General features: G+C 45.1%; 1 protein-coding gene across 4 annotated transcripts in view; it reads left to right on the top strand.

Annotated features, from left to right (window-relative positions):
• The first annotated feature begins 789 nt into the window (after positions 1 to 789).
• Positions 790 to 23,995, top strand: part of YPEL2 (yippee like 2) — a 65,971-nt gene continuing 42,765 nt past the window's right edge. The window contains exons 1-3 of one of the 4 annotated variants that reach the window (XM_086686812.1): positions 790 to 1,005; positions 1,247 to 1,330; positions 22,937 to 23,250. In XM_086686812.1, coding sequence (XP_086542938.1) covers positions 860 to 1,005; positions 1,247 to 1,330; positions 22,937 to 23,234 — 528 coding nt within the window. In that variant the 5' untranslated portion in view covers positions 790 to 859 and the 3' untranslated portion in view covers positions 23,235 to 23,250. Of the gene's footprint in view, positions 1,006 to 1,246; positions 1,331 to 22,936; positions 23,251 to 23,995 lie in introns of those variants that run through there. The other 3 variants (XM_086686811.1, XM_086686813.1, XM_086686814.1) reach the window with 3 other exon arrangements.

Raw genomic sequence — 23,995 nt, 5'->3', positions numbered from 1 at the left:
GAAAAGGCTGGGCTGCTCTCTTCCCCTGACCCCTGCCAGCATTCTTTCTCAAACTGACCTGTTTTCCTGCAGGGAGACTGCCCCACTCCACCCATCTGGTGCCTTCCTGGATTTCCTGACTGCCTGGGCTTATTTTTTAACCTTCTCTTACTTGAAAAGCACCACTTCACTGACCCAGAACGTGGGCTTCTCCCTCTGTTCACTGGCCATTCCACTTTTCTGGGCTAGCCATCCGCATTTCCCTTCAAAAGCTTTGGAAAATCGGCAGCAATAGGGGGCTGGGCGCCTTCCAATTCCCCTACCACGTCTTTCCTACTTGTAACTCGCTGAAATTACTAGCAGAGCAGGGAGAAGTGGAGAAATGGCTTGCTTCTGAGTAGGGCCTGGGATGGGTTGGCATTATTTTATTAAATTCAATTGGACCGGATCCTGAGAACCTCTTAAGGTAACTTAGGCTCTGAGTTAGAGATGGCTAAGGTGTAAAGAGCGGGTTACTGTCTTGACCCTACAAGCACCATTACAGCTTCCCCACTCCTATTCCTAGGTTCTAGGAATCCCAGCCTTGACCTGCGGACAAACCCCAAACACAAATAAAAGGTCTCCCCTCAGGCACTGAAAGCCCACCCTCCTCAGACCCGGCACTCCGCACTCCCCGCACCCCAGCCCGGCCAGCGCCGAGGGGTGGGGGTGGGAGGCTGGGGAAGCGGGGGGCGGAGTTCCGTCCTTCGCTGATTGGCTCGGGGAAGATGGGCTGCGGCCGAGCCGGGCCAACCCGCGGCGTGTTGCTATGTGCTAAGGCGAGGGGATAGGCGCGGGGGCGCGTCCGTCACAGGGCAGCCCCCGGCCCCGACCCGGAGGGATGCGGAGTGGCGGCGGCGGCAGTGGCGGAGACTGTGGCTTTAAGAGCGCGCCCGGAGCCCGGGAGCCAGCCGGGCGGCCCTCTGCTGCTGCGCACCCCCGCGGAGCCGAGCCCCGCGCTGGCCGGACGGGGCAGCTTGCTGCCGGGTAAGCGAGCCTGGAGCGCGGCGCGGGCCGGGCGCGCGTGGGCGTGGGGCGCGCTGTCAGCGCGGGCGCGGGACACCCGGCAGTGGGCACCGGTCCCGTGGCCCGTCCGGCCCGGCTCCCGCGAGGTGCGCTGCGCCCCCGAGGCGAGGTCCGGCGTGGGGTGCCCGTGGAGGCCGCGGGCGCGAGGGGCGGGAAGCGGGCCTCCGGGGCCACGTGACCGGTTTGTTTACAAACACTGCAGGGCCCGGGCAGCTGCCCGCGGCGGGACCCGTGGTGGCGCGGGTCCCCGGGTCGGGGCGGAGGAGCTGTGCGAGAAGCCGGGCAAGTAAGTCTAGGGTGCGCGGTTTGGCGGACGGGACTTGGACACCGGGTCGCTGCTTCTTAGCACAGTTTCTGTGCGTTCGGGTTCCGTGGGGGGTCGGCGGAGGGTGGGCTTCGGACGCTTTCTGTCCCCGGTGACGCTGGGTCTCCGCTGGAGACACTGGGTCCGGGGGCGTCGCCCCCGGGGCTCCCGCGTGTGGGGGACTGGCCGCCCTCGAAACTCCCAGGAGCTCTTGGCCAGCTCTGGGCCGAGGTAACCGCAGCCGAGTTCCTGCCTGGCCGCTTCCCGGAGCCTCCCCACTGCCCTTGCCAAGGGGGTGGGCGCCGAGTTCTCTCCTGCCCGACGGAATGCAGGGGCCTCTCCAGCGAATACCTCCCAGGAACTGGCGCTGAGGGGCAGCCCTGACCTCTCACTGCTTCAAGTTCACCCTCCTTGGCCGCCGACCTCCTGGGTGTCTTTAGTCAAGTGGTGGCTTTTCTCCAGTTGGGGGTTGGGGTAACCACCTGTTCTTTTGGACCCAGCCCAGGAGACTGCCACCTCTGGCTTCACTCTCAGTATAAAAGCACTTAAAAAGCCAAGTGAGTGAGTGCCCTCCGTTTTTTTGTTTTGTTTTGTTTTTTTTTTTCCTGCAAGTAGCGGACCCTCCCACAGTCTCACCTCCGTGAATGGCACACCAAACTGCTTCTGGGTTTTATGGGGCTTTGCTTTCTGGCCTTCTTGTCAACTTGTTGTCTTGGAGTCTTGGCTCTTTTAACTGGGTACTTGCTTCTGGTGAGTCTAAAGGCTAATCTAGCTACTCATCCTCCTTTCTTTGCCCTTCTCTTGTTCCTGTCTTCTGGCCCAGCAAGATGGGTTTCCCTGACCCAGAGCATTAGGCAAGCCGCTTCTCTGTATCTCATTTGGTGAGGGAACGCTGGCAGAGCAAGGAACTCAGGGGGTTTAGAAGTTAAGTGCCTTGCCCAAGGTAACTCCTGTCACTGGCTCTGAAGTAGACTTGACCTCGCATGCTTGACGCTCTTCAGTAGTCTCCTCGTTGTGAGAACTTCAGGCCTTGCCATCAGTGGGGTTGGCTTTCCTTTGACTTCATCATTGCCACAGGATGCAAAGATGGGCCAAATCTCAGTTGTCTATTCTCCCCTCATCTCCTTAGCACTCAATACTAAGGCTGAGTCTTGCCCCTGATGAGGAACATTTTAATTCTTCTGAATTGTGACATGAATGGCTATAAGTTCTTTACCAAGGAAAAGGTCCAGCCTGAGGAGAGTTGTGCAAACTTCCCTTTGGCACCATCCCTTATCCCCATCTTCGTGGTAAAGGTCTCAGGCAGGGGTGGGGGCCTTGGGCTCATCCCCCTCCTTAGCTTATATTGGTTTAGGATTTAATAATAGAATTTCTGGGATCTGTCTTGATATCTTGTGTTTGAACTAAAATAAGAAAGCTTGGAGTTAGGGATGGAAAATGGAAAATAAACATGCACAAGAGTATTATTTTCCTTCTTTCCTCTAGGAGAGTGGTTTTCAAACTTTGGGGTCCAAAATAAGGAATACCTTTTGCATCTCTGCACTGAGGTCCACACCTGCATTAAGTTCTAGGAAATAATTGCCCTCACTACCTACAGTGTGCTCCATATATAGTTTTTTCTTCTTAATTAAAAAACAAAAACAAAAACTCATCTGTTGGTCATGGCCTGTTAACTTGATTTCTTGACCAAACGGGTGAATGGGTGATGACCCACAGTTTAAGAAACATTGCTGTAGGACAGAGGTCCTCAAACTTAAGTGTACATAAAGATGAGCTGAGTAGTATTAAATAATTAAGTCTGGGGGCACCTGGGTGGCTCAGTTGGTTAGGCGTCTGACTTTGGCTTAGGTCATGATCTCCTGGCTTGTGAGTTCGAGCCCCGCATAAGGCTCTGTGCTGATAGCTCAGAGCCTGGAGCCTGCTTTGGATACTGCCTCTGTCTCTCTTTGCCCCTCCCCCATTCATGCACCGTGTCTCTCTCTTTCAAATATAAATAAACATTAAAAAAAGTATTTAAAAACTGCAGTCTGTCAGTACACTCTGGAGATATTTTTCTCAGTGGGTCATGTGATTGTGATATAGGTGGTCAATAAGAAATGGCATAAACTGGATATGAAGTGTGCAAAGCCTTAGTCAAGTGTGTGACCCACTCTATGCAAACCCAAGATCACTCATCTGACAGCACTAGCTTAGGCTTTGAGAAGTCTAAGGGCATAGTGTGGTTTGCTTTCAGCTGTCATGGAGCCTTGGCCATAAGACCCCCCCATCGCATCCACACCACCCTGCCCAATCCATTTGAAGGCTGCTGTGTTCTGTACCCCTGGATGTTTCTAGGTGCATGGGGTTGGGGTTGTGAGTAGTTCTGATGAATCTGCTCTACTATTCATAGATTATGTGAATTTTTACTGGTTTAATGATTTTAATAGTTTTGAGACAGTGACATAGTTATTATGCCTGGGATGTTAACAATTGGCCAGCAGAAAATGTTGATGCTGTTTAATAGCTGGGTATTCTAGGCCATGTGGCCTAGGGGAAGGGCAGGTTGGTGATTTTTGGAGGGGGGTCTGGGAGAGTCAGGGCCTTATCTGTCAACAGTTGTTAATAAGAAGGGACATAAGTTCCCCTGACCTCCTTGCCTACCTACCTCAGCCCTGGTTCTTTCCTGTGATGATAGCTTGGCTTCTGTGTGCAGGTGAACCTTGTTAGTTACCCAGTTTCTGATGCTGTTACCTCTATCTCAAGCACAAACCTGATGTATCCACATGTTAGATGTTTTCCTTTATTGTGTCTAAACATGTTGGTAAAAGAAATTTCCTTGAATTAATCAAAGCTGCATTTAGCTTCAAATAGAACCCTATCCAAATTCAAATTCAATTATGGTCCTTCCTGCCAAAGATATGGTTTATATGGGAACACTAACTGTAGGATTGTTGAAATTGATAATGTTCAGTTTGGTCAAACAGCTTACATTTGGAATATTTAGTTTTGAGCCAGTAATAAAAAAGAAAACAACAAATGCATGACAAAGGATAGGATATCCTAGTATAGAAAAGCAGAGGGAAGAGATGTCCAGGTGGGACTCAAATGGAGGTTCAGGATCAGTTTCCTTTGTAAATTATCTTGGCATTTCCCTAGGGTCCATCAACAAACCACTAGGTGCTCTGACAATTGCATTATTTAGCATAAAAGGGTATAAAGCTCTGGAAAAGGAAGCATCTTTTTAAAATGTAGCCTCCTGTTATGGGAAGTCAGGGCCTTCCGGCTAAAGGTATTTTATTAGAGTTGATAGTTTTCAATGATGTCATCCTTAACAAGATGATATTTACTTGCATCTTTATATATTTTTTTAAGTTTACTTACTTATTTTGAGAGAGAGAGAGAGAGAGGGAGAGGGAGAATCCCAAGTAGGCTCTGCACTGACAGTGCAGGAGTCGTGAACCCTCAAACTAAGATCATAACCTGAGCCCAAACCGAGAGTCCTGGGCCTAACTGAGCCACCCAGGCAGGTGCCTCTTACTTGCTTCTTTGAAGGACCACACCTACCTGAATTTCCCTGAGATTTGTGAATATAGCCCCTGAGAGTTTAAAAATAAATTGGATTATGCTACTCCCGTTTGTAGTTTTCCAGTGGTTTCGTATTGCCCTTCAGACATAATCCAACTCCTTTTCCTGTAGGCATTGCACAGCCTATCTCCTTCCCCCAACTTCTCTCTCCTCCTCTCCTATGTGGCTGGTCCACTCTGCTCCAACTGCACCAGCTTTCCTCAGCTTTCTAAAATCTGGAAGGTTTGTTTTTGTCATTCAGCCTTTATACTGGTAGTTCCTCTTTCCGGAATGCCTTTCTATAATTTTTTACATGATTGGCTTCTCTCACTTGGGTCTCAGAGAGCTCCTCTCAGAACAGCTCCTCCCTTCCCTGCACCTCAACTTTATTGAATCTCCTTAACTTTGTTTTTTTCAAAGAACTTTAATACCATATGGAAATACATTGCCTACTTGATGGCTAGATTGGAAGCTTGGGAGTTTCTCTGTCTTGCTCACTATTGACAGTACCTGGTGTGGGTAGCATTGGATAAATATTGGTTGGTGGAATGGGTGAATGACTAAAGAGAGCCAATGGTTTGAATCTTTAAGAATATAAATAATACTTAAAAAAATGTTTACTTATTTTGAGAGAGAGAGAGCACGTGCAAGCAGGGGGAGAGGCAGAGAGAGAGGCTAGGTGCCTCCCTAGCAGGCTAGGTGCATTGTCAGCACAGATCTCAATGCAGGCTTGATCCCACCAACTGCATGATCATGACAACCGAAGTCAAGAGTTGGACGCTCAACTGACTGAGCCACCCAGGCGCCCCAATACTTTTATTTTTAAGAGAAGAGAAAAATAATTTTTCTCTTCCTTTTCCTGGGGTGGGCTACTGTTCTCTTGGAATATATCTTAGGACTTCTGCTTTTCACAATATTTTTCACCCTTTTATACTTTTTATAGGTCCCTAAAAGCTCTGTTGTCATTTTGTTGTTAATAAACAGCTCTTGCCTCCCCTAGTAGCTTTATTTTGTTTTTACTGTTCTCCTGACAAATAAGCATTTCTACCAGTAATCACATTTCATTGATACTAGGAGGCACTGTAAGTAGGACTAGAGGAACCAGGAAGATTGGGATAATTAGCTCTGTGACCTTGGGCAATTTGCTAAACTTCTCTAAATCTCTGTTCCTTTTGTAAAAAAGGTCTAATACCAGTTACTATCACAGAATTGATGGGAAGATTAAATGAGAGAATGTATGGGAAACTGGGCACATACACACTTGCTGTTAGCTTTTATTTATTTATTTACTTTTGAGAAAGAGCTCGAGTGTGTGCATACCTGTGCACAGGGGAGGGGGAGAGAGAATCCCATGGCTCTCCAGGGCCAGCTCAGATCCTGACTGGGGGTTTGATCTCACAACTATGAGATCATGACCTGAACTGAAAACAGAACACTTAACCAACTGAGCCACCCAGGCACCTGCTGTTAGCTTTTAATAACACTCATATCAATAGGTTTCCCTCCTCTCTTTGGCAGGAATTCCCAATCCATTGATTTGGGAATGTGCAATAAGAGGGAGAAAACCACCAGATCTTTAATTAGTGCCAATAAATGAAGACCAAACATGTCACTTAGATCTATCAGAACCAGAACAGAAGTTCGAAATCATCTCATTGCAAATTGCTGCCCAACTTAAAAAAAAAATTTTTTTTTTTAAATGTTTGTTTTTGAGAGAGAGAGAGTGCGCGCACGGACACAACACACACACACACACACACACACACACACACACACACACACCCCAAGTGACGGAGGGGCAGAGAGAGAGGGAGACAAAGAATATGAAGCAGGCTCCAGGCTATTAGCACAGAGCCAGATGCAGGGTTTGAACTCACCAACCACAAGATCACGAACTGAGCCAAAGTTGGACACTTAACCGACTGAGTCACCCAGGGGCCCCCTACTGCCCAACTTTTAATAACACCCATGTGTAAGAAGTCATATTTATGCAAGTTTTTGGAAGGACATGTTGTCTACCTGTTCCTCTGGCCATTCTTAGTTTTATCCTTGGATTAAGCTGGCTTACTGAAAGGTGCATATTTGGGCCATATTACCTCAGCCCCTTGAGTTATTTTCACTGAAATGAACTTTCACTGCCCTTTGCTTTCCTGGAGGACGTTGTCCTAAACAGCTTTATATAACTTGCTACTACATTTCTTATAAGGGTTGATGTAGTTGAAGTCTTAAGCTACAATTTCACTTAGTGTCCCCTTTAAAAAGTTAATAGGAAGAAATTTCTTTCAGGAATGAGTGCCAGAAAAAACTTTCCTCTCCTGAGGAACGGGCATGATATTTCTTTTTGGGCAATTGGAAATGTATAACTTATCATGTTTCTCTTTTTGTTCTGGGTGCCAGGAGGCACAGAGCCAAATTTGTGGCCTGACTTTAGTAACTATAGGGCCCTACATCCTAATTTTTTCCAGTGTTAAACTTGTAATTTTTATTTTCTCTAATTTCAAGTTAATGATTTATATTTCTTTTTAAATTGGATATATGCTGGTTTGGGTATTAAAATCATTTTAGATTTTACATTTTAGAGATGTAAACATTGAGGCTCAAATAGGCAAAAAGGACTTGTTTAAGACACAGAGCTAATTAGGGCAAAGCAGAGACTATAAACCATACATTTGTTTCTCAGGCCCAGGGTTGTTTCTACTCCTGTATATTTCTGGAAAAATACCAACTCTTGAATAGAATACCAAATACCCCATAGTGTCTTTTTATTTATTTATTTTTTACATTTATTTATTTCTGAGAGACAGAGTGAGACAGAGCATGAGCAGGGGAGGGACAGAGAGAGAAGGAGACACAGAATCTGAAGCAGCCTCCAGGCTCTGAGCAAGCAGTCAGCACGGAGCCTGACGCGGGGCTCAAACCCACGAACCGTGAGATCATGACCTGAGCCGAAGTCAGAAGCTCAACCGACTGAGCCACCCAGGTGCCCCTGCCCCATAATGTCTTGGTCCCAGGCAAAGCCTGCCTCCTCTCTGTGATGGGGCAAAGGAGCATTCTGCCAGAGAGGTGCAACACTGCCACTCACATTCCTGGTTGGGTCAGCAGCACTGTGCTCTCCTGTTTCCTGAGCTACAGCCTTCCCCTGTGGTCTTGAGAATGTGGTATATCCAGATTTAGTGGTTTTGATCTGAAACTAGATTGCCAGCTCAGAATGAAATTAGTCTCTAGTGGCTCAAGTTCTCTTGCCTATTTTTTGTTAGGAAAGGAAGGCTTGATATCCATATGGCACATGTGTTCCACTGAGGCCCAAACAGGGTCTTCTGGGAGTGAACAGTAGTTGAGTTTGGTTTGACTGAAGAAAGTGGCATTATTTTATCTGGTAGGAAATTTAATCATAGGAAATATTGACCTTCCTAATGATTTGTTTTGTTTTGCTTTCCCATGCTGTTCTGGTTGTGAGTACCTGGGGCAAGAGAGGGTAGGCTTTGAGCACATCCTGCCTGAGTCAGGAAAATTTTGATTCCTATTTTGAGCTACAGAAGAGGAACCTCTGGCCTAGGGCTGAAACTGAACCTTGGTTTTACTTTGTTTTCCTGGCTAATAATAATTCAACAGATAATATGGGACCTTTGGGAGATAAAGATGAGTTAAGATATGGCCCCTGCCACATATACTCTTAAGCATATACTCTAATAGGGTGATTAAGGTGTATGTGTCAATAAGGTACCGAGAGTTTGAAGTACAAAAAGTATAGGCATTTTGGAGATGGGGCTGTGAAGAATGATGAGGATTTAAACATGCAGAAACACTCCAGGGGGAACAGTGTGTGCAAAGGCACAGGGGTGTGAACATTAAGAGGTAATGTATGGGGAATGTTCAGTAGGCACATGAGATGTTGGAAAGAGAACATTGGGATTTTGCTTGGGCTGCTGTTGTTACAGTTTAGAGTAAGTTCATGGAAATGGACTGTGGCTTCCATTCACAGAAGAACTCTGTGAACAGTGGTTAGTTGATACAGATAATAGGCATTCTCCAAAAATGGGACTATCCCTAGAGAGTCTCAAACCTGGGTGCCATAAGGATTTCCAGGCCAACCAAAGGCCTACAAAATCAGAATTTTCAGGATAGGGAATCTAATAAAAGCAAGCAAGTTATAACCCTCCCCCTCCCCTCAATTTCCCATTTTTGTAATGGAGCCCAGCCCCACACACATTTCTGAGGTCTGGAAATCACGGAGGTAGTAGATATCCCTAGTAGAAACCAACTACTAAGCATCTTTGACCTTTAGCCTACTTTCCCTTACTGTATTTTTACCACTTCCTTTTCTTTTGTTCGTATGGCTCCTGTGTGTGTCCTCCATTATATTTGCCTCCTGTTTATCTCTTCTTTTACCACTTTGGTCCTTTGTGTGTGGGGGGTCCCTCCCTAAGTTGATCCACCACCAAGTGGACCATAGGTAGAAATGAATTCTCTTTCAGTATTTGCTGTATTAAAGGTATAAACATATGTATTATGTATAAATGCAAATTAAATGGGGCTTTCGGTTATTTTGACTTACATGATTCTTTGTTTCCTTAGGATTTGAGGAAAAAAGTATCCCTATATAACTGCAGCATTAAAGCTAAAAATCCATGAGCAGGAAGATTTGATAGGAACTGAAAACTAGCTATTGTGTCTGATCTGTTGTCCTATCTTCTGGTTGAGGTTATTCCTTTCCCTCATTTGTTTTCTTGTATTTCTGTAATTAAAAGTTGAAGCAGTGAACCAACCCTGAGAGTCTGAAGATGTTTTAAGAGAACTTGACATTTTTGTTTGCATTATAACTAATTGATTTAGACTCTCCCTCTGGAAGATGTTCTGCTTGTGGCTCTAATGAGCTCAAGGGCCAAGGATACCCATCTTTGGACTCTTCTCTGACTTGTCAGGATTAAAACATCCTTGGTGGGGGTTGTCCCAGGATTCAAATCTTTATTCTGGTACTATTTATTTATTTATTTATTTATTTAATATTTATTTATTTATTTAATTTATTTTAAAAATTTACATCCAGGTTAGTTAGCATATAGTGCAACAATGATTTCAAGAGTAGATTCCTTACTGCCCCTTACCAATTTAACCCATCCCCTCTCCCACAACCTCTCCAGTAACCCTCTGTTTGTTCTCTGTATTTAAGAGCCTCTTATGTTTTGTCCCCCCTCCCTGTTTTTATATTATTTTTGCTTCCCTTCCCTTATGTTCATCTCTTTTGTATCTTCAAGTCCTCATATGAGTGAAGTCATATATTTGTCTTTCTCTAATTTTGCTTAGCATAGTACCCTCTAGTTCCATCCATGTAGTTAGAAATGGCAATATTTCATTCTTTTTGATTGCTGAGTAATACTCCATTGTGTGTATATATATATACACACACACACCACATTTTCTTTATCCATTCATCCACAATGGACATTTGGGCTCTTTCCATACTTTGGCTATCGCTGATAGTGCTGCTATAAACATGGGGGTGCATGTGTCCCTTTGAAACAAGCATACCTATATCCCTTGGATAAATACCTAGTAAGTGCAATTGCTGGGTCGTAGGGTAGTTCTATTTTTAATTTTTTGAGGAACCTCCATACTGTTTTCCAGAGTGGCTGTACTAGTTTGCATTCCCACCAGCAGTGCAAAAGGAATCCTCTCTCTGCATCCTCTCCAACATCTGTTGTTGCCTGAGTGGTTAATGTTAGCCATTCTGATAGGTGCGAGGTGGTATCTCATTGTGGTTTTGATTTGTATTTCCCTGATGATGAGTGATGTGGAGCATCTTTTCATGTGTCGGTTGGCTATCTGGATGTCTTCTTTGGAGAAGTTTCTATTCATGTCTTTTGCCCATTTCTTCACTGAATATTTGTTTTTTGGGTGTTGAGTTTGATAAGTTCTTTATAGATTTGTATACTAACCCTTTAAATGATATGTCGTTTGCAAATATCTTTTTCCAGTCCTTCTGTTGCCTTTTAGTTTTGATGATTGTTTCCTTCACTGTGCAGAAGCTTTTTATTTTGATGAGGTCCCAAGAGTTCATTTTTGCTTTAGTTTCCCTTGCCTCCGGAGACGTGTTAAGTAAGAAGTTGCTGAGGCTGAGGGCAGAGAGGTTTTTGCCTGCTTTCTTACCGAGGATTTTGATGGCTTCCTGTCTTATATTTAGGTCTTTCATCCATTTTGAGTTTATTTTTGTATATTGTGTAAGGAAGTGGTCCAGGTTCATTTTCCTGCATGTCACTGTCCAGTTTTCCCAGCACCACTTGCTGAAGAGACTATCTGTATTCCATTTGATAATTCTTTCCTGCTTTGTCAAAGATTAGTTGGCCATACATTTGTGGGTCCATTTCTGGGTTCTCTATTCTGTTCCATTGATCTGAGTATCTGTTTTTGTGCCAAGGTTCTGGTACTTTCTAGTAGAGTGACCTTGGGCAAATTGTTTAACTTCTTGAGCTTTTTCCTTATCTTTTAAACAAGGGTAATCATAATAATGCCTGCCTCCCTGGGTTGTTAGGATTAATTGAGATAATGCTTATCAAGTACTTGGCCCATCATAGGCTCATAATAGGAAATTAATAAACTATAGAGTCCTGGAGTCTTACTGATAGTTGTGCATGGCCTCAGATGACTCCTCCTTACCTCCTCCCCTCACTTCCCACATTTTCAACCAACCTTTCTGAGCTCTTCCAGCAAGCCAGGCTTTGGGCTGGGTATGAAGGATGATTAACCAGATGTGCTCTTTGGCCAGGAATGGCTCACAATCTAGTGGGAAGACTGATCCATAAACAACTAGCTTTGTGGAGGATGTTTCTTAAGTTATATGAAAAAACTGCACTGGCAACGTGCATGGTGCCCCTTGATAGGCTAGACCTGAAAGGAAAAGAAGCTGTAATTCTTACTAAAACCTATCTGCCAGTCCCATAACAGGAGAGATCCAGAAATTTGCGCTAGAATCAGTTTCTCTCTCCCACCCTACTGTCTCTTTTCTTCTTCAATAGATGGCAATATGAGATGACAGTTTAATAATTCCTAGGACAAAATACATCCATCTTCGAGCTGGTGGTGGTTGGGACTTTAGACACACAGGCATCCTTTTGAAAATGCTTCTGCCCTTTTTTTTTCTCTTGAGTTTGAAGTTCAATTTCCAAATTCCAATTGTGGAAAGGCGGGGAGCCCAGCCACAGATGTCAGAGTCTAGAGTTTTGGATTTATTTGAATTGGGAGATTAAAGTGAGGAAGCCAAAGGCATGCTGAGAGCTGAACAACAGAATTGTATTGGCAGATTTGAGATGGATGGTTTGTAACTAATTGGGGCCCCAGCTGTGCCCTGGGGGAGTAGCAGTTAAAGAGAAATCAAGGTTATACAGTGCCTGGGGTCCAAAGACATTCATTTATTCAGTAAATAATATTTGATCTTTGAGAGTGTGAGCTACAGATGAAAATCAAATAATCACCTCAGTAAAAGTACAACTGTAGCTGTGAAGAGTGCTGGGAGAAGGAATCTGTGTAGTAGGGGTTGGTGGAGACAAGGGGAGGGTTCCCTGGCGAAGTAACTTTTAAAGATGGGCCACATCTCTTATCCTACTTTCCAAAATGTTTTCTTGATAGATCTTCTAAATGACTGTTTTACATTGTAGTTTAAGTGTAGCCCTGTCATGGGGGCAAAGCAATGGACGATCCCTCTCTGGATCCCAGATCATGAGAAAAATCTGTTGGTTTTGTTTTAACCAGGATTATCTTCTCTGAGCATGGCCAAATACCAAATGAAGGACTGATGCTGAGGGTGGCAATCTCTGGGAGCTGAAGGAAAAGGGCAGATGTGGCCCTCTTTTGTGCATGGACTAGAGGCAGGGTGGAGGGACCACTTTCCTTGCTGGCCTGAACCAAATCTGATGCTTAATTTTTCTCAGACTCAGACTGCCCTGGGGCTTTTGTGGGGACCACTCTGGGAGAAATAACTTCCTGGGTTGGAAGTCTGAGGGTTTCTCCAGGGGTCAGAAGTCAATGCCAGTGTGGGGAGGGTCCCTTGGGAAGCTACCCAGGGTGGTGCACAGATGGTGTGAATGGCCAGGGGAGGCAGAATGGGGAACACTTCTGCCATCAGACAGAAGCTGGGTAAAACCATCAGAGGGTCTGTCTTGTTGTGTGTTGCATTGGAGATATGGCTCCATGGGACTGAGTATCATGCGCCATCTGCCAGTCCATGTGGGTTGATGTCACAAGAGTTTGCTGGCTTTTTAACTTTGTGGAGCATTAATGGTATTTGAGTCCCATGTAATGGCCAGAATTAGATATTTTAAATGCACTGGATAGTGTTTTAAATAAGATTAAAAATATCAGCTTTACAGGGCAGCACAGTTTCACTGATGGTCACTCATTTCACTCAATTAATTACCACCTATCAAGTCCCTCTGGAAAAAATAATAAAAGACTCTCTGATGTGCCCGAGAGTAGGAGTCCTAGGGAAACCAAGGGACAGTAAAGACTGGGCTTGTGACTGTAGGAAGTTCCCAGTCTGGAAGACACACAGTGTGATAGAGTACCATTCAGGAGAAAAGTCTTTTGCATGCTGGGAAAAGGGGGCCACCGCCAATGCTTACGGTCTTATCTGGGTATTAAGGGATGAGTAGGCATCTTCCAGACATCGAATACAGGTTAAGGCTTTTCAGGAGTCTAAAACAACTTGGGAAAAGGTAGTGAACAAGCTTAGTCTTCTGGGGAAACAGGTTTGGAGGAGGTGGGAAGGTGATGGTGAAGATAAGGAGAATCAGCCCAGTTTCTTGGTGCCACCTGAGGGGTTGGACCTCATCCTATAGGTTGCTAGGAAACCACTAGAGGTTTTGAAACATGAGAGAGATGTGATCAGATTGTGTTGTATAAATAGAATTCTAGAATGGGCTGGAGAGGTAAGAGCTGAGTCAGGGAGACCAGTTTAGGATGCTGTCACGTGAGTTCAGGGTGAGGGAGGGTAGGGCTCACACAGTGCTGCTGGCTGTAGCTGTGAAGATGGCTATGGGAGGCTGGTTTGCAGAGCCAGAGCCAATTGTCTAGGGGACCGATGGAGTATGACATAGAAGCAAGAGAGAATAAAGGGTCTTTCCTGCTTCGGTATATGGGCCTTCAGGAGAAGGGAGCAGAATTAGGGTGAAGGTGGTAGGAACCAGGAGAAGGGGAAAGATGGTGCTGGCTTTGGATGCATTTAATTTGAAGTGCCTTCCTAGAACCAGTTAGAGGCATCCTATAGAAAGGGACCCAGGCTTCATGACCAGAAGGCAGAGGTTTAGAAGACTTGGATATGGATGAGAATGTCTATGGGGAGCAAGCAGTCAGGGACATGGTAGAAGCACCTCCAAGGAGGAGGAGGAAGGAAGAAGAGCAGCCAGGGAGATTGAGGCTCAGTGAGAGAGAAGAGCCAGGAGAGGCATGATAAGCCATAAGGGGAGAGTTTAAGGAAAAAGTAGCCCACAAGAGAACTAACTGAATGCAACACCAGGCCAAATAGTGTTAGCATTAAAAAATATTAGTGTTTGGACTTGGCATGTTGGAGGCTGCCCATGTTTTTGTTACTCAAAAGCCTGGTTGTGATAAATGATATTCATGGAGCTTTGCCAGAAAGCTCTGTAACTCTTCCATTCCTCTGGAGAGTCTACATCACTGGATCCAGCCAGACCGTCAGAAAGCCATGTTCTTGGGCTGCCCTGATTTGACCCCCATGTAGAATCCCTTTTACTGAATTGCCCTTTGGTGTTTGTTTTGCTGTGCATTTTCATGGAGGGACCTCTAAGAAATAGTCTTGCAAGAGTTTCGTGGTGGCAACTGTTGCTGTATGCTGAGGATCTTGTCCACTGTGTTCACTGCTCATCATCTCTGCAACCACCCACAGGAGAAAGCTCTCAGAAAATCTATAGCCTGAACAACCAAAATGCTTTTATTTTGTAGGAAATGTAAACCTTATAAGTACTGATATTTTTCTTCTGCCTTGCTTACTCGGGAGCTCAAAGCCAAATTTGCAATTGAAATTTAGTAAATATTTAGCAATGTAACAGCATGCATTTCTCTGTCTTAACTCTCCTTGTGTTCTTATATTCCTCCTACCCTAATTTTTTTTTAATTTTTAAAAAAAATTTTTAATGTTTATTTAGTTTTGAGAGACAGAGACTGAGCACGAGCCAGGGAGGAGCAGAGAGAGAGGGAGACACAGAATCCGAAGCAGGCTCCAGGCTCTGAGCTATCAGCACAGAGCCCAATGTGGGGCTTGAACTTGCGAACCATGAGATCATGACCTGAGCTGAGGTCAGATGCTTAACCCACTGAGCCACCCAGGTGCCCCAGTAATTTCTTAATCTATGTTAAAAGTATACGCTTTTGTAAGTTACCTTTAATCCTTTTTGGAGATGTGAGTTGTGTAAGAAAAAGAAGGAAGCCATTGATGAACATTAGCCAAGTGTCCTTGGTAATGAATCTTCAGACAGATTGTTTGGGCTTTTTATATTATTATCTAAATTGTAGAAACAAGTAATATCTAATCTCTTCATAGCTAGTAACAGCTACCTCTATCTAGTGTCTAGTGAATTACATGCAAGTTTCAGGATGTTCAAGGGGAACTACCTTTTTCCTATGCAGATATTCTAACAGATGTAAGCCTCATGTGGCGACCTCCCCAGGTAGATAGAGTGCTGAACTAAGGGCCTTGTGGTAATACAATGCTTTGCTAACAGATGTTGCAAAGACACCATCCAACAGCCATTTCTGAGTGGACTCTGCACGACTGGTATGTTCTGTGACCTCGCTGAAATCAAGGTCTTAGCAGAATAAAGGATGGTGGATGGATTCTGTGCTCTGGGGCAGGATTCATCTGGCAGAGACATCATTACAATATGGAATCAGGACTTTAAGAGACAAAGGAATCTTAGAGATCATGTAGGATTATCATCTGAAAGATAATCCTTGTGAAATCAAGCTTCAGCCCTATGTCCAGGGTAGAGATGAATGGTTAACTTTGTTTATGAGAGTGGTTCTGGGTGCCTGGGTGACTCAGTCCGTTAAGCGTCTGACTCTTGATTTCAGCTCACATCATGATCTACTGGTTTGTGAGATTCAGCCCCACTTTGGACTCTGCACTGGCAGTGTGGAGCCTGCTTGGGATTCTCTCCCTCCCTCTCTCTTCTGTGTCTCTCCCCACCTCTCCCCTGCTCTCTCTCTCTCCCAAAATAAAAAAGTAAACTTTCAAATTCCAAAAAAAAAAGGAAAGAAAGAAAGAAAGAAAGAAAAAGAAATAAAGAATGGTTCCTTGAAGATCCAAGCTGGCTTTTATTATCATCTGAATGAATTTGAAGTGCTGCCTGGGTCCAGTTCTACACAGTGGGTAACTAGGAATGATGACATCGATTTTCCTGTGTGCCTTGCTCATCAGCTCCATGGTAGTTGTAATAGGGGTATTTCAGTAAAGTTTTCACTAGTGGCCCCATTGTGGGGTTAGTTGAATCAGGGTGGGCTACAGAGGTAACTTTTCCACAGCACTAAGTGATAGAATGGTCTGTTTGGAATGATATAGCAATAATGTTAGATCCCCAGCTAAGCCACAAAAATCTACTTAAAGCAGTGTACCTTTAAGTGGATTAATTTAGGCCCTAACCCTGTAACCACTTTGAGTCAATGTGGGAGATAGGAACACTGCCCATTTGGGTGTTGTGAATAGAAACAGTTCCCGCGCTTTTTCTCCCTTGCTGGTAAGGATGATTACAGCTAATTAGGGTTATTGAATGCTAACTCATCCAGGTGCTATGCTTGAATGCTTCACTTGCAATATCTCATTTGATTCTTTTGTCTCCTCCACAAGGTAGGCACTGTTGTTCTTCCCTTTCAGGCAACTTGCCCAGTGGTGATGCAGCTGGTGAGAAAACCCGAGACTGGACCCAAGTCTGTTGGCCTCTAGATCTTGTAATCCCTCACCAGTGGACTAACACCACCAGCCACTTCTCTTATTTGATGGTCCAGGAAAACTGGGTCTCTCTACTCCCCCGTCTGGGTTCAGGACCTTCCTCCTGGGATAGAGGCCTTCCACAGCCATTATCTCTTTTTCCTCCCTCCCAGTTCCAGAAATGGCTCACCTGGTCCTTTTCCACTGCCACCTTTTTTTTTTCCCCCTCTATTAAGGGTTTCTCTCTTTCTCAATATGTGTGTAATTTAACCTAGCCCCCACAAAGGCAAAGAATGGAGTTGGATGCCAATGACAGGCCTTTGATTAATGCCCAGGACTTAGAACATCTTCTGTAGCCAAGGACCATAGTTCTGAGCATCTCAGCACAGGATCTAAGTGGGGGGCTGTCAGAGGAGAGTAGTATTTCATGGGCCCTGGGGACCCAGAGTATCTTTGCCTCCTACCTCATTACTTTGAGGGGGAAGGGAGGGACCTCAATCATGTCTGCTATCCACACAGGGGTGGACTGGTCTAGTCAGCAGCCCAATGGGAAGCAGAGGGAGTTCAGTTCAATAATGGCTGCTACTGTGTGCTCTCTGCTGCTGAGTCCAGGGAGCACAAAAATATGGTCCTTGTCCTTGGAACTTACCTCTCATGGAGGATACAGAGGTAGAAAAGGATAATTTTGGTTCCTTAAGATGGAGGTGAGCACAGAGGAAGAACAAATAAGCCCCATGTTGGGGGAGGCACTTGAGTGGAGTCTTTTTTTTTTTTTTTTAAAGAGCATGAGCAGGAGAGGGAGGGTGCAGAGAGGGAGGGAGGGAGAGAGAGAGAGAGAGAGAGAGAGAGAATCCCAAGCAGGCTCCACACCCAGTGGGAACCCCAACACAGGGCTCAATCCCAAGACCCTGGGATCACAATCTGAGTCAAAATCAAGAGTTGGATGCTCAACTGACTAAGCCACCCAGGAGCCCCTTAGCTGAATCTTAATGGACAAGTTAAAGGGCCTAGTAAGAAGAGGTGGGAAGAATGTGTCAGGCTGAGGGAGTGGCATCAACAAAACTGTGGAAGGGTGAAATGCAAGTATGGTGCATTAGAGGGAGCTAAGAGTTTGATAGCCAAATCTGAGCACTTAGGAGAGTCCCTGACACATGGTAGACCCTTAAATGTCAGTTTAAAAAATGGGAGTATAGAGTATGAGGTGTGGTAGAGATGAATCTGAAGCAGTTTGTGGGTGTCAGTGGTAGATGGTTATCAGTGGTAGTACACACTAGGAATTTATTGTGTACTTACAGGTGCACAAGCTGAGTATTAGTTAATCTTCACAGAGTCTTATGAAGCTGATATTATTATTCCTGTTTTCTAATGAGGATGGTAGCATGGTTCAGAGAGGTTAAGTAAATTTCCCCAAGGTCACACAGCCTGTAAAGGTTAAAACAGATTTAAAAACCCTGAGTATGGTTCTAGAGCCCATCTTAACTACTGCTCTGTGTTGCTTTTCTTTTTCTTTTTTTTTTTTAACTTTTAAAAATTTTTTATAAAATGTTTATTTTTGAGATTGTGAGCAGGGGAGGGGCAGAAAGAGAGAGAGAGAGGGACAGAAGGTATGAAGCAGGTTCTGCACTGACAGCAGAGTGCCCGATGTGGGGCTTGAACCCACGAATGCACGAGCCATGAGATCACGACCTGAGCCAAAGTTGGACACTGGACGCTTAACCGACTGAGCCATCAAGGCACCCCTTCTATTGGCTTTCTGAAGGCCATGGGAGTGACAAAATGGTCAAATCTGCTTTTTAAATAGGTAACAATGGCTGCAATACAGAGGATGGATTTGAAAGGGAAAAGAGGCTCAGGGGCCTGCTAGGGCTGTATAAATCAGAGATGTGTTCTTGGCAGTCCTTTAGGGCATGTAGGAGCATGGCCACTGAAGAAGCCACCTCTTAGAAGGACCTCAGTAGCAATTAGGGAAGCACTTCTATGGCTCCTCCAGTGTCATCCATCACCTCCTTGTTGCCTTGAAAAGTCTAGGTTTGGAGAAATGTCACCCCAAAAGTGCCATCTCCTGTGCTGCCCAAGGACAAGTGAGAGGGTCCTAATGGAAGTGGCGATATAATCCTCAAGCCTCTTCTTTCTTTCTTTCTTTCTTTCTTTCTTTCTTTCTTTCTTTCTTTCTTTCTTTCTTTCTTTCTAAGTAGCAGCATCTTTTTCTAATTGACCACTAAAAATAATAGCTATAATTTGGTATAATTGTATGCCAACACTGTGCATGTTCTGACAAGTCATTTGCTGCTCATGACCCTCTGTATGTTGGTATTTGAGTTGGGGAAGCTGAGGGTCCAGTGGTTGAATAAATTGCTAAAGGTCATTGAGCTAGAGAGGAGAAGGAATGGTTTGTGATTCCACAGCCCACTTCTTTTCCGGGCAGTCTTTGCCTACCCTCCACCAAAGTACCCCACAAAAACAACAGACTGGTGCTGTCCTGTGGCTGGAGGTGTTACTTCCCCTAGTGAGTTCCACCTTCTCAGTTTGTGTGGTCCCTTGTCTCCCACCTCATTCATCGAGTTCTTTCATGGCTTCCCTGGAGAATCTGTCCCTTCTGCCTCTCCATCCTGGGGACATTCAGAAGTTTTTCTTCTGAGTTCCAGCTGCGGTTGTGGCTCCTGGTGGAAAAGGCCTGTCAGGTGGGACAGCCAGGTTTGCTGTGTGCTCCCTGTGCATTTGGCTCTCAAAGTGCAGTATCTGGGGTCTTTGTTTTTAATCATAATAGTTCACATCTTTTCTTTCCATGCTGATCAGCAGGAGCCAGCTGGGGCTGGTAGCAAATCTTCCTTTAATTTCCACTGTGATGGATTATTGCTTCACTTAAAATGGTGTTTAATTTGTACATGTGCCCTGAGGCTTTTAAATATCGAGCTCATTTGATTATTGTTGGAAATCAGTTTGGACTCCAGTATGTTCAACGAGTTGGACTCGTGAAGCCCCATGGAGCTTATGTCCCCATTACAGGTACCAAAGTCCAACAATCAAAATGTGGTGAGTTCTGCAGCCTCATACCCTAGTTTCTTCCCTTAAAGAAAAAAAAATCCATCTATTTTACCTTCCTTCCTAAGAATTGACTCAAAGACGCAGCTTTTAAAATTTTCGCTTAAGAGGGAAGAAGACAGTAATAGATGATTACTTTTTGGACCTAGCTGTCATCCTTTTTTTTTTTTTTTTTTTCTGTGACAGCCTACTGTTTCTCTTTTTAGACACAAGGACCCTCTCTTGATTCTGCTTCAGCTTGCTTTCTACTTACCCCCTCTCATTACTTCCAGCTTGCCCTGTAGTGCTTGGACAAGATGCATATTTCAGCAAGCCACTTTTTCTTTCCTTGCTTTTCCTTTAGATGGCTGTGAATTCCTGTGAAAAGAGGGAGAGGAGCAGAATGAACAGCAAAGTCTCATGCCTGCTGTTTAAGCTCCCTGGGGTTTCTCTAGTACCAAGCAGCCTGAGATATTGCTTATGGGGTCAATTTTTCTTTTGTCTTTTTAAGTTCAGAACTATGGTATGCAGTGAATGTGTGTGCATGGGTATGTGTTTGTATGTGACATGTTCACATTGAGTACAGACTATAAATACTTATTCCTCAGAAGGAGCTTTGAACAAGTTTTGGAATTCAGATTTGAAGCTGAGCATAACCAGAAACCCCTGTGTACAAACTTTTTTTTTTTTTTTCTTCCCCTCTCGTTTCCTACAGAAGAGAAGTGAGAGAAGAAATAATTTTACTCTGGGGAAATGCATAATTTAGAAGCTGTCTGCATGTATAAGAAAACAGACTCTGTGGCTGCTCTATAAACCCAGACTGGCAGCCAGGGCTCGTTGTTTCCTTTTCTTCCTTCAGTGTTTGTATAAGACTGATGGGACCCACGCTCCTAGTGCTCCCCACTGGGCAGCTAAGGCTGTGGACTTCAGAAGCTGGCCTGGGGAAAGCCTTGAGCTCATTTCCCTGCTTGCCTTTCCTATTTTCTACCCTGACCTACCACCCCTTTGTTTCCTGGAGATAACTGCCCTTCCTGCGAGTGAAACAGAGGTATTGGAAAGTTCAAGGGTATTTCAGGAAACCCTAGGCAGGGTACTTGTCTCTTTCTACCACCTGTAACACCTCAACACCCAACACCATTGGTCTACCATGGGTTTTTGTTTTGACCAGACTCACCTTACCTGCTATCAAAAGATGTCCATGGTGAGAAGGAGGGGCTCTGGGTCCAAGGGGTCATGATCTTCCTTCCTCATCTCCTATTATGGCCAGGCCTAACTCTGAGGTAAAGCTAGGGAAACTAATTCTCACTTCCAAATTCTTCCAAGTATTTCTGTACTGTTCAGTTTACCCTGATTTCACATCTTTAAAAATAGTGGTGGGGATGGGCGCCTGGGTGGTGCAGTCGGTTGAGCGTCCGACTTCAGCCAGGTCACGATCTCGCGGTCCGTGAGTTCGAGCCCCGCGTCAGGCTCTGGGCTGATGGCTCAGAGCCTGGAGCCTGTTTCTGATTCTGTGTCTCCCTCTCTCTCTGCCCCTCCCCCATTCATGCTCTGTCTCTCTCTGTCCCAAAAATAAATAAACGTTGAAAAAAAAAATTAAAAAAAAAAAAAAATAAATAAATAAAAATAGTGGTAGGGAGACCAAGCAGGGAAAACACTATACCTGGGCCCCTGTAAGTCTGAATCCCTTCAATAGTTGGACACCTCATGTGTAATTGGTCATCCTGAATGTGGAGCCACTGTTGTCCTTCAGCCTAATGCTGGCCCATGCTGTTGGCCATTCAGGAAGATATACAGAGTCCTAGAGGTATAGTGAGGGTATAGTGGCTCTCAGTGACTGCTGTGGTAGGAAAGATATCAGGGAGGAGGGCAGCATCCCTTTGGAAGATTTGGTTAGTGAGGTTTAGAGGAAAAAGAGGACTATGATTTGCAACTTTCTCTAAACATCCAGATGGATCCCAGACACAACCCAGAAGATCTGATTTTATTTGTCTTCCTCCCCCGGCTCTCTAAATAATTTTATCTTCAAAGCATGATGCAGGCATTAATTAACACTGTGGCTCTCCTGGGAGGTAGGCAAGTGGGAACACCACCCCTGTTAGTGAAGCCCAAGGAATAGGCAGGTTCAGAAGCTTTAGGTGGAGGAGCCAGAGAAGCAGGGTATGTATTGAGGTTTTGCCCTCAGACCTTTACTTGGACATAGCCTGGAAGCCACCCACTTTCTCAGTGTCCTTGGTTCCTAGTAGAATAAAATTGCTGAGGCAATGGCAGAAGAGATGTTTGGCACTGTGGGATGACTAATGGGAACTTTGAGGGTTGAGGAGAGATTCTGGTAAAATTCACTGTCATTGTGAATTTTAGATGCAGGGGTCTGATTGTGCCATTTGTTTCATTCATTTCCTTGCTTGCTTTTCAAACAAACAAACAAACAAACAAACAAAAAAAGTACTAAGCATCTATTTCTGGGCAAGGAATGGCAAAAGAGCTTGCTAACCATAAGGGACCCTGCTGGTTGGGAACTTGATCCTTTGTATCCCATGCTTGATCCATAAAGCAAAGGGTGGGATGGAGCATGGTGGTTTCTGCTGGTAGTGGTTTCAAGTGTTGGAAGATTCCAGGTATCTGGAAATGGATGAGACATATATCTGTGACTGTTGATGTAGTGACTTTGTAGAGGCTGAACTTTGCCTTTTCCTTTAGCCATATATCTTGGTTGGCTCAGAAGAGGAGGCCCTTAGGAGTCTTCTCCCTGGGGCTACAGGTGGCGCATCCTTAAGCCTGGCCTCTTACAGGGTCCCCTAAGAATGGTGATCATGCCCATTTCTGAATGTTGGTGGAGGGTAGGTGGGGTGGCTGTTGAGTACCCTGAGTTGATACTGAACCTCCAACTCTAGAAAAGCAGCAACACTGGGATCTCCAGTAGTTTCTTTCTCATTCATTGGACATCTTGGCAATGATGACAAGAGACAGAGAAGGGGTCATTTTTTCCTATAAATGTTGCCCTCTCTCTTGGGTGGCACTTGGACTCTACTTGCTTTGCAGGAAGCCCTGTTCCATCAGTTAATGATATTCCCCTTATCTTGGCACTGCAGGCTGCTGAGAACCAGCCCTAGACCTCTGCTTGAGGGTCCTTCCTCTGAAGACATCACCAGTGTGTGGAGCGTGCCCCACACCCACCCCCTGCCAAACCACGGCCTTTACCTGTGTCTTCCGGTGTTTCCCGTGCGACCCATCCTGTGGGAGTGCCTCGTGGGCCACTCCAGAGTTCACTCCACGCTCTACGGCGCCAATGGTGAAGATGACAAGATCCAAGACTTTCCAGGCATATTTGCCTTCCTGCCACCGGACCTACAGCTGCATTCACTGCAGAGCCCACTTGGCCAATCATGATGAACTCATTTCCAAGGTACATGTTCTGCATGTACAAGGTACTGCAGGCCTTGCTTGCCCACCGTGGGTGTGGGGGGCATTTCTGGCTCATAAGGTTGCACAGGTTTATAAACTCTCCCAAAGAGCCCGGGATATTTGTGGGTTTTTTGTTTTGTTTTGTTTTGTGTTTTGTTTTTACAGGTTCCCTTCCTGGCTGTCTCAGTCAACTGAGAAATAACTCTGAGTTGGAGGGAGAGTGTACTAGTTTAGTATGTAATTTTGGAAATTAAATGTCATCCCTGTTGGTGGCTGGGGGAGCTGGTGGCTCACAGGCCAGAGGGGAGAGGGGCTGAAGAGTGATTGGAGCCTTTCGCTAGGCTGGCTTAACTCAGGTTGGCAGGTGAATGCCATGTAGAGGGCTGCATGCCTGGAAAGTGAGCTCTAAGAAAGGTGGTAGGGGCAGGATATCTTAGAGGAGGCACTTCTTAGCTGACATGAGAAAGGATATTGCCTGCTAAGCCCCCTGGGAAGGTTACAAGATGACTGAGTTACTAAAATGGGTGTCCTTTGGGGAGGACCAAAAGTGGCTTGGTAAAGAGCTGACCCTGTCCTGTGGGGATCTTTAGGGCTTCTACATGAGATAATATGATGTGACACTTGATCAAAATTAGAAGAAATAATGGACCCTATTTTCCTGGAAAAGCATTAGCAACTGCTTCCTAAAGTTGGGGCAGGGAGATTATTAATAAATCAATAAACATCCCAGTTGTTCAATCCAGGAA

This window comes from Puma concolor, chromosome E1 (genome assembly GCF_028749965.1).
Source record: "Puma concolor isolate L17-30 chromosome E1, mPumCon1.1.hap2, whole genome shotgun sequence".
Lineage (NCBI taxonomy): Eukaryota > Metazoa > Chordata > Mammalia > Carnivora > Felidae > Puma > Puma concolor.
Note: the sequence above shows the minus strand (reverse complement) of the source record. Positions and strands in the feature narration are given on the sequence as shown.